Here is a 16,302-nt window from a genome sequence, read left to right on the forward strand (position 1 = left end):
CTATAAAAATAAAGAAAATAAATTATTCGGCGTGAAAAACCCGACAGATTTTTTTTTATTTAACAAAAAACACGAAAAATTCTCGGAAAAATCACTGTTCAGACTAGGGTCTGGAACAACTTCAGGTGATGAAATATTGAAAATTTTCATGGGACTATCTGCCGATAGAGAAACATGGAATTATGTTACTCAGCCGCAGAATAGTTATATATGCAACAAGTTCGAAATTGGAGTTCGTTAATCGCATCATGTGACAAAAACACCCCCATTTCAGAACGAGTTGCCTTCAACGTTTTCTGTAACAAACTGCCAAAAGTTCACATCTAGTGCCTGAAACAACCCTATTTCGTAACTTGTTACATAAATAACTACTTTTTGCCACCGAATGATAATAGTTATTTTCCTAACGCATAAAGGCGTTCGAAGTAAATATCATTTTGTCTCAACCCGTGGCTTTGGCGCTAGAGCTCTCAACTCATAATCGAGAGGTACCGTGTTCAAATCCACGGCTGGGCAAGATGATTTTTCCTTTATTCGCTTTCTATGTAACACTCACTCATAGATATTCTAATAGTCCGTTGCCAATTTGCAACGTTAAAAATATCGAATGTCCGCATGAAAAGTTTTTTTCTCGGCGAATGAGAAAGCCATTTTTTTAGATTTATAAAAATGAATAAAGAAATATATCATCAATTAAACTTTTTGCATAAGTTATAAAAAACGTTTTTCCTAAATGAAGTGGGAAATAAGCGACGAGATCGCGATATTTTAACATTAGTTAGGAAATAGTATTTTTCGTACCAAGCCGAAATGATGATTTTTTCAGCACCAGTTCTAAGTTTTTAATTAGGACGAGTGCTGAAAAAATCCATTTCCTGTCGAGGTACGAACAAAGTTTTGTGCACCTGGAAACTGAAATAGACGAAACACATCAATTTACTTGAAAAAATTCAAACTTTACATTCACCATATTAAATTTGTTCAATCGAATAGTCATGGAAAAATTCATTCAAAACGTTCTCGCACGATAAATCGTAAAGAAATGATTTTTTTTTTCGCACGCTATATCGTTCGGGAAAACCTGACATTTCATAACAAAAAATCATGGCAAAATATGTCGTATTTCAGTTGCCCGGTGCACAAACGCTTTTTTAGACACTAGATGTTTAGCATAGAGTGCGAAAGATTTAATTTTAGTCACACAGTTGATGAAAATTGATTGATTGAAATAAAATAGAGTACATACTTGTCACTATCAGTCTCGGTAAGCCTCGACTTCTTCGTTTCAAGTGTGTTATATATATTACGTATGTATTATGTATTTAACGTGTAAATCGCATGTAGAATGGATAATGTGGATTGGATTGTAATTGTTAAAAATGTAACTTCTTATATTTCCACCGCAGTTTTCATGACGGAATTAAAAGTTCAATCACAAATTATTGATTTCAGTTGAATAGTTACTGCCACAGGCTAGGTGTTACGTGGCTTACCTTATATAAGTAAGAGTAAATGAAAAGAATTTTAATTTCTAGAGTCTAGACATTACAATCTATGTTTAAAAATAACAAAAAATACATTTATATTTTATCGATAGCAATACTATAAGGATGCTAACCAAATTGTGCAAAGATATTTTCTCTTAAATAAATAAAAATTGGAAAACAAATTGATTTTTTATTTTATTTTACAAAAAAAAACTAAGCAGACAAGCAACATATATGTTCTTCGATTCACCATAAAAGTTCCATGTCCGAGAGTACAAAAAAATATGGGGTAACTCTACCTTTGTCCAACATTTATCAGTTTGCTGAGGACTGACAAAGGAAGAAATATCACGAATAAATCAGGTAGTAAATGGTTCCAACGTTTTTCATACATTTAGAAGTTTGTTGACGACTGGTAAGAACAAAGGAGACATACCTTGTTGTGTTATAAATGTTAGCAAGAATTCCATGTCTTGTCTGCAGATGTATTTCTTAAATTGGAGGCGCGGGAAATGTAAGATGTATGCATTCACAATTGTCGCATTTCAGAGTAAATTAGAAACGTCAATAAAACTAATAGTAGCCCGAACGAAGCCTAAAATCAACCGTTCACAACAAATGGGTATATGGGTAATTCGTAATTCCAGCTAATTTGAGACTTTTCGAAATATTTTCAAATGAAAACCGATTTCAGTAAACTTTTTAGCTCCGTACGAAGTACAAAGGGGCTTATAGGATTACGATGCCGTGTGTAATTGATGGAATTCGAAGCAGACGGTAAGGGCAAAGTGTTTGACTATGTTCATAGATGACGAATTCGCAATAAAAATTTTGTCTGTCCGTCTGTCACGTCGATATCTTGAGTAAATCAAATCCGATTTCCAAAGATTTCTATGGCCATTTTAAGGCTACACTTGTAAGTGATACATCAAATAAAAGGTATTTATAATAGGGTGGGTCGTATTTTCATTTTGTTTTTAGTTTTTATTTTAAAAGACCTGGCCCCAGGCTGTACTCAGAATTGACCAAGGAATCCGAAACAGCAAAAAAAAAATTTAAAAATTCATTTTTCCCTTGCCTCTAGGCTGATTTTTGATTTTTGGGGTAGTAGCATGAAATTGCACACAATGTTGACAGATCTCTCGGGCAGTTGGGAACAGAAGACATTGCTGCTAACTGTAGTGGAGTGTAGCTGAGGAGTCCAGCTATGAAATACCATAAGAACGTTGTTGTTCTTCGCCTTCACTCGGGCAGGGTAACTCTGTCAGTGTTCCCAACTAAGACTTTTCAACCAAAAATTTCAACTTTATTTGCAAACAAAATCGGCAAATCACGACATAATACATCGTGTGAGGTATGTCTGAACAGGTAATCTCATAGAGAATCCATTGCAGAGAAGTTTTATGATTACAAGTTGAAAAAACTCATAGGAGCTTTGTTTTTGAAACCAAAAGTTGGTAATTTTTTGTTAGAATGAAAAAGTTAAATGAACAAAAATCGACGAATTTACGTTTATTTGCTCAGAAAATTGTTATTTAGGGTGAATAGGTATAAAACTTTCAATTTCACCAGATTAGAACCTTTTTTGTCCATTTAACTTTTTGTCCCAAATATGGATATGTGGCTTCGTAATTGCACTATGCGCAATTTTTAAGACGTACACATTTCATAATAATTTTACTTTACGGACGTTTACGGGCGCGGTAGGCTTACGATAAGAGTATGGCAATTATAGACGACGGCTCTAAGTGTAGTTTGCGTTACATTTAAAAGGAACATCGTACGGGGCTTCGTAATTGCGCTATGCGCAATTTTTAAGACGTACACATTTCATAAGAATTTTACCGACGGACGTTACGGGCGCAGTAGACTTACGGTAAGAGTAGGTCAACGGACGAACTAGGGTCACGTGCGCAATAGATGTAAGGGTTCGTACGGGGCTCAGTCGCAGCAAACGCTCCGACTGTTCTGACACGGCTCGTTTTTTTCTTGAAATCTGTTGACCAGTTGCGTCGTTTAAGCCACATATTAGGTCGGTGGCCGAAAATCCCGGGGAGATACCACCATAAGAATTTATGCTTGTTTTTAGAAAATTTTTGATTAGTTTATTTCACGAAACCTGAACCGATTTCACTAAACTTTTTTTTTGTTGAAATCTATTGACAAGATGTGTAGTTTGACACCAATATGAGGTCATCGGCATAACGTCTCGGGAAGATATGACCAAAAAGTGTTTGTTTGTATTCGACTTTCCAAGATATTCTCAATGAATCTCAAATGATTTCTGTAAACTTGTTTCCCTGTAGAAACGAACGCTATAATTCCACAATTGCACCGAATGACACGAAATTAAATTTTTAGAAGATTTTTGGTTCATTCTGCTTCGAAGTAATGTGAAATCACCTCGACCCAAACGTTGCCTATGATTTCACGAGAAAAAAACCTTTGTCTCGATCAGGTTAGGTGGGTGAGTGATAGATGCAATCAGCTTCCCAGTGGTCATCCTCGAATTTTGACTCGTCGAGGTTATCTCGAAAAATTTTGCACCCATTTTTTTAAGCGGTTTTGAGCCAAAGCAACATTTTCTGGGGGGCAACAACCACCAATTTCGAAAAAAAATTCATTTCTGGCTATTAATGACCACCGAAAAATATCACACTGCGACACACTGCCAAGTTTCAATGCCCTATTTAGAGTACCACACCACACATGCATGAAGTGCGTTGATTTTAGACAATAAATGTTTGCTGATCGACAAAAGAATCAATGTAAAATAGCCTAATTTAGCCTTTTTGGTGTAATTTCGTGTCAGATTTGTTAGAAAAAATGAAAAACAGCGTCTAAAACAAGTCGTTGTCGTAGATTTTATGGCGGAATCGGTCTGCTTTAAACAATTTTTTTTTCTAACAAATCTTGGACAATACAACATGAAAAACGGCAAAATGAAGTTACTTTACAGTGATTTTATTGATTATTTTATCGATCAACGAACATTTATTGTCTAAAATTCATTTTGAAAAAGGCAGCTACAATCCGGGAACATTTTCATTTTGTTTTGTAAGAAAAAAACACATAATCACAGAATTTTCACATTGTATACAAATTAGACTAGTTTCGACAACTTCACATACAATTATGAGAATTTTTATGCCAGCCTTACGGTCAAAACGTTGTATCAAGAAACGAATATTAACAATTGAGTCAACAAAAATAAGTAACAGAAATTGAATACACTAAGATTGCATTCCAAAAACGCACTTCAAGCGTGAGTGAACATAGTGATTAGCAGCAGAAAGTACTCAATTTTACATGAAAATGTTTTACGAAGTGACTATTGGCACCTGGGTGCGAATAGTGTATAAGAAGACTATTGGCACTTGGGTGCCAATAGTCCATATGAATGCTATTGGCACTTGAGTGCGATTAGTCTATATGAATGCTATTGGCACTTGAGTGCGATTAGTCTATATGAAGACTATTGGCACTTGGGTGAAGGCTATTAACATAAAATGTTGTTTATGTTTGTTATTGTTTAAATGACAGTTAATGACATAATCAGAAGTTCGTCTTTATGAAGCGTAGGAACGCCTAAATAATTAACAATTTCTAAAATTGAGAGGCATTTTATGAAATTTGTCAACTGAAATCGAATCTTCAGTAAGTTAAGAAGCGCCATGTAACAACACCAAACTGTTTTCTGTATTCCGTATGCCTTCAATTTTCAAAAAAACATTGAAACTGTTGCCTGGCGTTCTTATATTTTCCGTCTAGAGGTGTTCTGCTGTAGCCTAATAAAATTTAACCCCATATATCTTGGCGTATCTTTAATCTCTTTTTGCACTACTACAAATGTAACCAATTTGTGGAAATCACAAATTTTGTGTATTACACTTAATTTTTGTGAAATTCGTGTTTTTCACAAAAAAATACAAATTTGTGATTAATGAATTCAGAAGCCATATGGGATATTTTTGAAACTTTTATTTTAAAGTTAAGAAAAAAAAACGTTTTACAAAGTACGTAACAAAACGGCAAAATTAAGAAATGGGGATAAATAATTAACAAAGGGAGATAATTTGATTGGAAACGGAGTTATCTCCTTTTTTAAATCTCTTATCTCAGTTTTTAGTTGTTTATCTCCGTTTGAGATCTCTTAGATTTTTCAATTTTTAATCTCTGATGTTATCTCCTTTTCTGAAATTATTATCTCAACTTTTTAATATGTTTTATCCCCGGTTTTATTTCCATTCCACACATTTGTTATTTCCATATCTAGTTATAATATCTCCAGAACCGATTTTTATCTTTGTATGGCAAACCAAACACCTTCCTAATACAATTTATTGAAGGGTGAATTCAGTTGCTGTCTATAATTTTGTTCTGTAAATTTAAATTTTAAATAAAACAAATTACACAGACTAATTATTAGACGACGCGAGAGAGAAAAAAATTAACTCCTAAGTTACCGACACCGTTCCGGCGCCCGGCTCGCATTGCGGCCGTCCGCTTCGCTCCGGGGCAATGGGCCGGATCGCTCGGCGTGTTAAAACGCTTTTTTTGTGCAATAAAAATTGGTATTCATTTCGTAAAAAGGGGAATTCTGTAGATACGAACTAAACTCATTTACGTTACATTTCGTAAAAGGATGAAGAAAGTTAGAGAGAAAATCTTGAGATATTCCACGAAACAACTCCCACTTACAGTTTGATAAAAATTATAAAAAATTTGATATAAATGGAGATAACAAAATGTGTTATGGAGATATGAAACCCCAAAATGGAGAGATAGAAAATTGGAGATAATAAAATCTAATTTCGGAGATAATAAATTGAGTTTTGGAGATAATGTAACTAGATATGGTAATATTACATGTATGAAATGGAGATAAAATAAATTAAAAAGTTGAGATTTTAGTGATCTTGAATTGAGATCTCAACTCAATTCCTAACTATCTTTTCGCCGTTCAGGCGTTTTGTTGGTTCCTAGGGAACTCATCCTTTTACGAAATTTAACGTAAATGAGTTGAGTTCGTCCCTACAGAATTCATCTTTTTACGAAATGAATACTAATTTTCATTGTACAAAAAAAGGGTTTTAACACGCCGAGCGATCCGGCCCATTGCCCCGGAGCGAAGCGGAGGGCCGCAATGCGAGCCGGGCGCCGGAACGGTGTCGGTAACTTAGGAGTTAAATTTTTTTTCTCGCATCGTCTAATAATTAGTCCGTGTAATTCTTCTAGCCGTAAAGGCGTTTACTTCGTTCCTAAGTAATTCATTCTTTTACGAAATGTAACGAAGGAGTTTAGTTCGTTTTTAAATTAGATCCCTCCAACCAATGTATGTTACGTTAGGCCCTACATGTTTCTCTAGCATCGAACGAAACACTTGCACCGTACATTTCGTAAAAGGATACATTCCACTAGGAATCCTAGTCTAGGATCGAGCAAAAGAATAAGTGTTATGAATTCACAAAATTTCACAAAATAATATTTGTAATTTCCACAAATCTCAACAAATTTTGTGATTTCCACAAATCACAAAAAAAATTGTAATTTCCACAAATCGGTTACATTTGTAGTGGTACGAAAAGAGATTAAAGATACGCCAAGATATATGGGGTTAAAATTTATCCTGTTACGGTTAAGAACGTCTGGGTATTGGTTCGACCATAGTGAATTTATCCTTTTACGAATAAGAACGTATGGGTGTCCGAATTTATGCTTCTACGAAAAGGGACGTAGAGGTGATCTACTAGAAACTACAGAATTTCTACTTTAACGAATAGGAACGAAAGGTGGTCTGTTCAACCCTGGTGAATTCATCTTTTTACTAAGAGGAACGTAGATGTGTTCTGCTCTACCCTAATAGAAATTATTCTTTTACGAATAAGAGCTTATGGGTGTTCGTTCGACCCTAGGAAATTTATCATTTTACGAAGAGTAAGGTAGATGTGTTTTGATCGACGCTAACAGAATTTCTCCTTTTACTAATATGAGCGTAGAGATGTTCTGTTCATGTTGGAATCGGCAGGAATCTGGGACATAAGTTCCAGTGAAATAACGATTTATGTAAAGAAAAGTGACGAACCAGAACCGTAATGAACCAGAACACGACAAACACACAATTTAGACTAAAGTTCCTATGATCACAAATTCGATGTGATTGCTAAGTTGATCTCCAACAGTTCAACCCTAGGAATTTTCTCTTTATATTACATTAGATGATTTGACAAAATGAAACAAAAAATCAAAAATAATAGACCTACTTCAATAAACAATTTATCCTTTTACGAAGAGGAACATAGAGGTGTTCTTCTGCAGCCTTATAAAATTCCTTTTATGCGCCGCGCAAAATCTTATTTTGATATGAATTACACAAATCATCTTCCAATAGCATTCGTATAAACTAATTCCACTCCAGTGCCAACAGCCTTCGTATAGACTATTGGCACCCAAGTGCCAATAGCCTTCGTATAAACTATTGGCACCCAAGTGCCAATAACATTCATATAGACTATTCGCACCCAAGTGCCAATAGCCTTCTTATAGACTATTGGCACCCAAGTGCCAATAGCCTTCATATAGACTATTCGCACCCAAGTGCCAATAGCACGCGCCAATGTTTTACGTTTGTATAATACACTGTCCAGTTTCAGTACTCTATTTAGAGTACCACTCATGCTTGAAGTGCGTTGATTCCAATTTACTTTCGTCTTTTTTGAGTTACAGATGATGCGATTTTTTGTTTTTTTTTTTTAATTTTGGTGTTTTTCTGTAGGAGTTATTATGTAATCATATTTTCAGTTTTACAGTAAAGAGCTCTGAATTCCCGCACCACATAATAAAATGATCATATCCGAGGCGAAGCCGAGGTCAATGAACAGACGAAAACAAGACTTTCCAACTCTTATCCCGAGTTTTGTAATGGATTTTACATGCTAAATGCGTCAAAAACCGTACTTTTCATGTTTCAAACACTTCTTTCGAAGCCCAAAGCATGTAATAAGGTAAAGTATCGCGGCTCGACATGTCAAAAACGGTTCGTTTTCCGACACTTCGTGTTGAGCATTAGTACGTGAAAATGTGAATCAAAACCAAATAATTTCGTTAAAAATCTAATTTTTCTAATTAATTTAAATGTTTTTTAAAGCGAATCAGTAAAATTTAATCAAAATTGAATATGAAAATTGAATGTGTTTTCATATTTTAAATAGCCCGAAATGTTAACACAAGAAACAGTGACATTTCGCATGAATTTTCGTGATTTTTGGCTGAAGATTGTTCAACATCTAATTAACATAATAACTTGGAAATCACATTACTAGCATTATTATTGTTTACTTTTATGAATTCAATCTAAAACAAGTGTAGAAAGTGATTATTTATGTGAACTTATGTGTAATAAATATGGTTCGACACGGAAAAAATCGCGGTTCGACAGTGATTGTTGTGACTCAACTTCCACGAATTTATCGGAAAATTTTAGTTTCTTTGCCTTATGAGAGTTGAGATTAGTGAAATTATTGATACTGAACAGTTTCATCAAGGAAAATTTGGTTTGTGAATACAAAATTCATCGTAATTTGATATTCTTTGAATTTTGCATGGAAAGCTGATTTTCAATGAAAACTAACGATTCAAACGAGTTTCCAGCCTATAATACGCAATAGCAAGTGTTTTTGAACTGAAACTAAGTGATAACTAGTATTTTCCGTATCAATTTTTGATTTTCATATTTTGTTTTAAACCTCTAAGAACATGACGTGTCGAACCACGATTTTTGCTGTACTGTCGAACCGCGATCCAAAACATCGAAGCTGGAATTAGATTAAAACCTTAATAATTAATTGAAATTAACATGAAAATTAACATAATTAAACTAGTTTCGTAGCAAGTTAATTGTCCCTATGATCTAAAACAATTTCCGCGTACATATCTTCCAAAGAAACGGAAACAATCGAATTGAAACTCAGCCTAGAGCGAAAAACGATTTTTAAAGATTCGAGATGTATATGAGAGGTGAGATTGTATTGTAGCATGAAAATACGTGTCTGTGAACCGAGGTTTACCGAGGTTCTCAATCGCATTCGAATGTTACAATACCCTCGTGTACAAACTCTACTATTGTCAAAATAACCGTTTCCAAAGCTTGTTGCTTAAAACAACACTTGCGAGTTCGGCTCGTACCACAAAATTGATTCCTCATGCAATGAACTACATCCACAGCATCCCATGTAATCTACTATTATGTAACACTGTGATGGATGATTTTTTTAGGTTGAGTGGCTTACCTATTATGTATGTCAATTACATGAAAAGAATTATCTGTGTTCAAAGATATTTTTTAAATAAGCCAGAATAAAAAAACAAAAACATTTTTTATTTTATTTCACAAAAAAACAGCAGGTAACATACGTTCTTTAATTCACCATATAAGTTCAATGGAAGAGAGTGTAAAAAAAATGCAAGTTGTATTCAATACATCGTTTGATAAAGCAGGTAACAATTTACACAAAGAAGTCAGGTAATAAAAGTCACCCACCTTTTTTTAAACATTTAGAAGTTTCCTGGGTAAAGACAAAGGAAGAAATATCACAAAGAGATGCCACAGCAGAGCTGTGGATGCGGTAATAAAGGGTACATACAAACTTTAACAGAGTGCCAGTTTAACATGAGAAATTGACCAGAATCCCAGAAAAAATAATGAGTAACACTACATACTTTAACTTTTTTATTAAAATATGAATTCAGTCTCACACAAAAATAATTGTAATGTTTGTTAGCGCCTCTGTACGTCATGAATCAAACTAAATATCACTAGAAATTCACTAGGACGACTAGAGCCCAATTATTTATGGTTGACATATTATCTGTTGACGTTCATCGTACATAAAGGCTAATAACACAGTTGGTGAAAAATGCAAGAAAAATGATGTTCGTACCACAAGTTGCAAAATGCGTGAAAAATGTGTTTAATCACAGTCCGAAGTTAACAATTGGCATTTTATTAGGATTAAAAGTTTAAAAGTTTAAAAATTATTTTCGCCTAAGGTACCTATAGCGCATAGTTTGTATTCCAATAAAATGTAAATTATTAACTTTGAACTGTGATTAAACACATTTTTCATGCATTTTGCAACGTGTGGACCGAACATAATTTTTCATGGATTTTTCACACGAAAATCGAAAAATATGTTTTAAAAAAATTTCATACAAAAAAAAAAGATTTTCAGATCGAACACTTTGGGCTCAAATCTTCGACTTTCGTGTGAATTCACTGTACACTTGAACACTGTATTCAAGCCAACATTAAAAACGGGACGTTAATTTGTACGGAAAGTCGAGAAAATTTTCATTTTTCATTGGGTGCATCAATGAATTAATCGATTTTCTATCGATCGCTTAATTTTCAAATGAATTTTCTTTTGACTTTTTGGGGTCAAATTTTCGACTTTCGTGTGAATATATCTCTCTGTATTCATGCTAACATTAAAAATGGAACGTTAATTTGTATGGAAAGTAGAGAAATTTTTCATTTTTGATTGGGTGTTGCAATGAAATTATCGATTTTCTATCGATCGCCTAATTTTCACATGAATTTTCTTTTGACTTTTTGGGGTCAAATTTTCGACTTTCGTGTGAATATATCTCTTTGTATTCAAGCTAACATTAAAAATGGAAAATTTATCGATTTTCTATCGATCGCCTAATTTTCAAATGAATTTTCTTTTGACTTTTTGGGGTCAAATTTTCGACTTTCGTATGAATATATCTCTTTGTATTCAAGCTCACATTAAAATGGAAAATTTATCGATTTTCTATCGATCGTCTAATTTTCAAATGAATTTTCTTTTGACATTTTGGTGTCAAATTTTCGACTTTCGTGTGAATATATCTCACTGTATTCTAGCTAACATTAAAAATGAAACGTTAATTTGTACGGAAAGTCGAGAAAATTATCATTTTTGATTGGGTGCTGCAATGAAATTATCGATTTTCTATCGATCGCCTGATTCAATAACTCTTCCGTTTGGTGTGGATCGATGAAATTGAATTGTTCCATTAAAAAGAGCATGAAATGGTGATACTCTGCTTATGTGCGACAGAGGTCGTTAAGAGTTCCATTTTGCAGCTGGAAAATGTTGATTTTTTTTTCAACTTTTTCCTACAATATTTGTGAGACTTGGATCAATTCTGGTGGGTTCACTAGACATAGACAGATTTACGAAAATCTGGTTATTTTGGATAAGTTCTGGTGAGTCAAGGTATGGTTAACTAGAAATAGATAGATTTTCAAAAATTTTGAATAATTTCTTGTGGGTCAAAGTCAGGTTCAATAAAATGGACATATTTGTTTTTCGGATACAGAGAGGCACCTCGTCGAATTTTTACCCCTACGTTCAATTGCTCATTATAGGTGAATTTTCTACACAATCTGCTACTAAAGTACTCTCAATTCCCTTTCCAACGACGTCCTGGAGCGTTATTTATCTGACCAGAACTCCATAAAAAAAACTGCATGTGCTCGGTTTTCGATCATCTCCCACTAGTCACACAAGCATCGAAGCATCGATAAGATTTTTTTAAGGTAAATTTTGGCTTCTATGGACCAACACCTTTCAGGGCACATATAAGAGGGATTCTTTTGAAAAACGACCTGCCTAGATATGTGTTGTTCCCTAGAGGCAAAAACCACTTTCAAAAAAAAAAATCGTCTACGCTTGTGTGGCTAGCAAATTTACTCTCAAATTGTTGGGGCTAACTTAAAAGCAGAAATGTGTTGGTATTGTTTCAGATACACTGACTACGAAAAAGTTAATCAGCAGCCGAAATTACAGTAAAATTAAATATTTTTTGATCAATTTTTTTCCGTGCACTGAATTCTTCGAGGAGCGGAACTAAACCACAATTCATGTCTGATGTCATTGGAACGCAAAGACCGGATGTACATGGACCGTCAGAAGTTGTCCGAAATAATCAAAGTTTTACTAACACTTTCAACTGCCTGTTACTCGTCACATACATATAAGAAAGTACTACAATTACCTTTTTAATGACACCTCACACGACCTTGTACGTTTCATGTAGCCAAGGAAATATACATAGGAAAAGTACAAGTTTTCGGTTTTTGATCACCTCTCGATAGCCATACAAGCATCGCTGATTTTTTTAAAGTGGTTTTTGCTTCTAGGAACTAATACCTATCTAGCCACATATAAATAGAGTCTACTGGAATATGAGTCTGATTTTGGCAGTACGTTTTTCAAAAGAATTCATCTAAAGAAGTTCGCGTCGGATTTCGGTGGGTACGTTTACGAAAGAATACCTCCTTTACTTCATATGTGCACTCTTGCGGAACGTATAGCTGTGAAAATTGTTGTAAGAAACATATGTACATTTTATGATTCTGCTTTCGCCCAGTGATTCAGAGGGATAGGATTCATTAAAAAAAAACCGACCGAAATTTGACCAGAAGGTAATTCGAATCTTTGAAGCTTGTGTGGCTAGTAGGAGGTAATCAAAAACCGAAAAAATGCACTTTTCTCATAGAAATTTTTCCAGTTACACGAACCGTACATTGGAAAGATAATTTTATGTTGTCTCACCGCAAATTGGGTTTGAAAGCATCTACGATGAAATATGAGAAGTGGAGATGACCTATTCTTCATCGTAGATGTTACCAAACTTCCGCAAGACTATACTTTCTCTGAAACCACATAAAATTGCATTTCTAATAACAGCCCACACGACCATGTACGTTTTGTGTAACTGGAGAAATTTCTGTAAGAAAAGTGTTGTTTTCGGTTTTTGATCACCTCCCACTAGCCACACAAGCTTCGAAGAATTTTTCGAAGGTGGTTTTGGCTTCTCGGGTCGAATATCGTTCCGGGCACATGTAAAAAATTCCACTGGAAAATGCGTCCGATTTCGGTTTGCTGTTCAAAAGAATCCCTCTCACTATTAAAATGCTTACGCATTCTGTGGATAAATAACAAATCGACGCATTTCCTCGACCACTTATCGACCTGGTAAACACACGTTTTTGGGTAGTAATAACTGAGATCCAACAGAAAATAGGAAGGTGGTGCGGTAAAATTGAACGAACCAATTCAAAACTTTCATCGGAACGATTAAATCGAACGCAAACCACACTAGTGACACCGAAACTCTTTCTTTATCAAAGAACACACACGTTTCGAAAAAAAAAACGTCTCACAAATTCTAACCCTGCACGTCTTTCTTGGACTGCTTTCGAGCAAAAAATTCAATTTTCAAGGTAAACGTTTCACCCAACAGCACTGTTACATTCCCTGCATTAAAAACTGCCACTTGCTTGTGTTGATTAATGTATTTCCACTTCAATTACAGTTAAATGAATCGATACAGTTAATCGTCGCTGGATTCAACATTTTCAGTTTGAAGGCTTTTGAACGACACAACCGGTACATATGTAACCAAAGTGTACAATTTGTTGGCTGAGTCTTCATCGTCGTTGCGTCGACGAGCCAGTCGGACACGAACACGGAATGGGGTACTCCTGAAATGGAAACAACAAAAAGTCAGTCACCTCCGTCTGTCATTCCGTCAAGGCTTATAACCAAACATTTGTGTTTTGGTAAATAAAGCCAACGTACCTGATGCCCTTCGACCAGATGTGCTTATTCAAACGTGTATCAATGCGAACGTCTTGCGTTCCCATTTCCTTTTCGGCAAATTTGCGAATCTCCTTGATAGCACGGGGTGCCCGCTTCTTGAAACCAATGTTGTGCACTCGTTTCGATAAATGAATGGTACATTCGCGCGTCACCACTTCATTGATAGCCGATTTGTTGTGTTTTGCAACCTTTTGCTTTGCCATTGTAATGGGTGCGTAAGCCTAAAAGAAGCATAAAGAGAACGGAATGGATTAACACAAATTGTATTGGCACTGGCATTCGAACATAACCACAATAGGCTGTGTTGACAAATTAAATTGCAAATATTTCCGTAAATAGGAATTTCCATCACAAAATCTTTATGTTTAACAGTAAAACGCACTTCAATTGATTAATTTCGGTGAAATTTAAGTTGATTTTCGCTTTATTTAACCCGATGATTAAAGATTTTATTTAAGAAATTCACCGTTCATTACCTGTCAAATCGAACAATTCTGTAGAAAAGGAAATATGTATGGACTCAAACAAGAAACGTCAAATTTTTTTGTTGGAATTGCTTTGCTGCTGCCATCTGTAGCCCGTTGATAAAATTGTTGACATTTAATATCCCAGGCGATTTTTTATCAGATTCGCGGCCTTTGTGTTTTAGTATTTAAAATTTTCGTTGTTTGTCGATTTACAAAGTTCAAAACGTTTGGATGTAATACGGAAACAAGAATTTAAAATAAAGGATTTTCTTACATTTGTGGCTATACTGAAATGTGAAATGCTACATTTTGCTGGTGGAATAGTTATTTACGAGCAAGCAATATAAATTTCTTTCTTCACCTTATTGATTCTCCATTGCAACGCTATTCATTAAAGGTTTCCATTTCCATTGAGTTTTCGTTCCTTGGAAATCTAGGAAAATATGTCAAGCTACAGAGTAAAGACATCTACAAAGGGAGCTGACACTCAAATTTCAACGGTTCACTAGAACATTTAAGTTTTCATTACCTTCATAATAACCTCAGAGTCCTATCCGTCCTATATAACCTATTCTTTCAGAACTTATAGTCTTACGGCTCCTTTTGTTTAAGAGCAGTGTCAAAATAATTATTTATACAACTCAGGATCATAATGTTCGAATGCTGCAAACTTTAGATCTCCCTGTTGCATAAAACGTTTTTCGCAATTGCGGTCCATAATCATCACCTTTCCATGCATCCATTTAATGTCGTTTTGAAGGTATTTATTTCACTGTATTCCCGGACACAGTGCGATATTAACTTTTTTTTTCGTACGCTAAAGAACCTATTACCTTCAACGAAGGCTAAATTCATAGAGTTACACCAGAAATCGAACCCCCGACACCAAAATGTTTTTGAACACAAAGCAGCGATTGTACCGAACGTATTGTTGAAGCGTATATACTAAGCATTGACTACTCGATTTCATTCAACGCGTCTCTTTACATCACATTGCAATGTGTATTATAATGCAGCCTTCTTGGTTGTTCAAATGAATTTCTGTATACACAAGAATTTTTGTACAAAATGTAGGACATGTTTTGCATTGGAAAGGTGATTATGGCCCGAAATTGCGAAAAACGTTGTATCTACCACGGTAGGTATGCCGGTATTTTTTCGCACACGACATCTTGTTGACCTCGGCATCGCCTCGGGTCGACAATCGACATCTAGTGCAAAAAAATACCTTCCTACCATTACCAACCTTGGTAGATAAATAACTATTATGAATCTTGGTGCGCAGTACTTGATTAGGCTTACGATGTATGCCTGATAAAGTACTTCGCACCCGATGTCATAAAAAACTATTAAGCAATCTATTTTTATCAAAATAACTCTGACGGCTAATACAAATGCGCAGTTATTCACGGATCCCTTGAATTCGTTTGCGTCAAGTTGCAGCTTGTGGCGATACAAAGTCTATTCCATATAAACGTGGCAGGTGCAACATCAATAGTAACAAGAAAACATATCAAAAAACAGCAAAAATAAATTCACGCCCTTCACGCCGTAAGTGTGCCTAAAATTTGCATGTTAAGTGAACGATTCGATGAAAAAGTGAACCGAAAAATACATTTCAACGCTTCATTGTATGAAAATGACGCTACGTTAGAAAGACCTCCGCACTTTCTATTTTGAATTTCGACCGCACTT

At 34.9% G+C, this 16,302-nt stretch overlaps 1 protein-coding gene across 1 annotated transcript; it reads right to left on the reverse strand.

Annotated features, from left to right (window-relative positions):
* Nucleotides 1-13,814: 13,814 nt before the first annotated feature.
* LOC119067594 (60S ribosomal protein L31) lies at nucleotides 13,815-14,708 on the reverse strand. The gene is made up of 3 exons (XM_037170692.1): nucleotides 14,617-14,708; nucleotides 14,120-14,361; nucleotides 13,815-14,022 (listed from the first exon to the last, which is right to left on the reverse strand). The coding sequence occupies exons 2-3, from the start codon at nucleotides 14,341-14,343 to the stop codon at nucleotides 13,872-13,874; spliced, it is 375 nt and encodes a 124-aa protein (XP_037026587.1). The 5' UTR covers nucleotides 14,344-14,361; nucleotides 14,617-14,708; the 3' UTR covers nucleotides 13,815-13,871.
* Nucleotides 14,709-16,302: the final 1,594 nt, after the last annotated feature.

Source organism: Bradysia coprophila (assembly GCF_014529535.1).
Source record: "Bradysia coprophila strain Holo2 chromosome X unlocalized genomic scaffold, BU_Bcop_v1 contig_12, whole genome shotgun sequence".
NCBI lineage: Eukaryota > Metazoa > Arthropoda > Insecta > Diptera > Sciaridae > Bradysia > Bradysia coprophila.

Bases quoted from the DNA above. Each gene is read 5' to 3' on its own strand.
- LOC119067594 (XM_037170692.1), bottom strand. From the start codon at position 14,343: ATGGCAAAGCAAAAGGTTGCAAAACACAACAAATCGGCTATCAATGAA. The intron at 14,023-14,119 runs GTACGTTGGCTT...TTTCCATTTCAG, and splicing joins ATCTGGTCGAAGGGCATCAG to GAGTACCCCATTCCGTGTTC.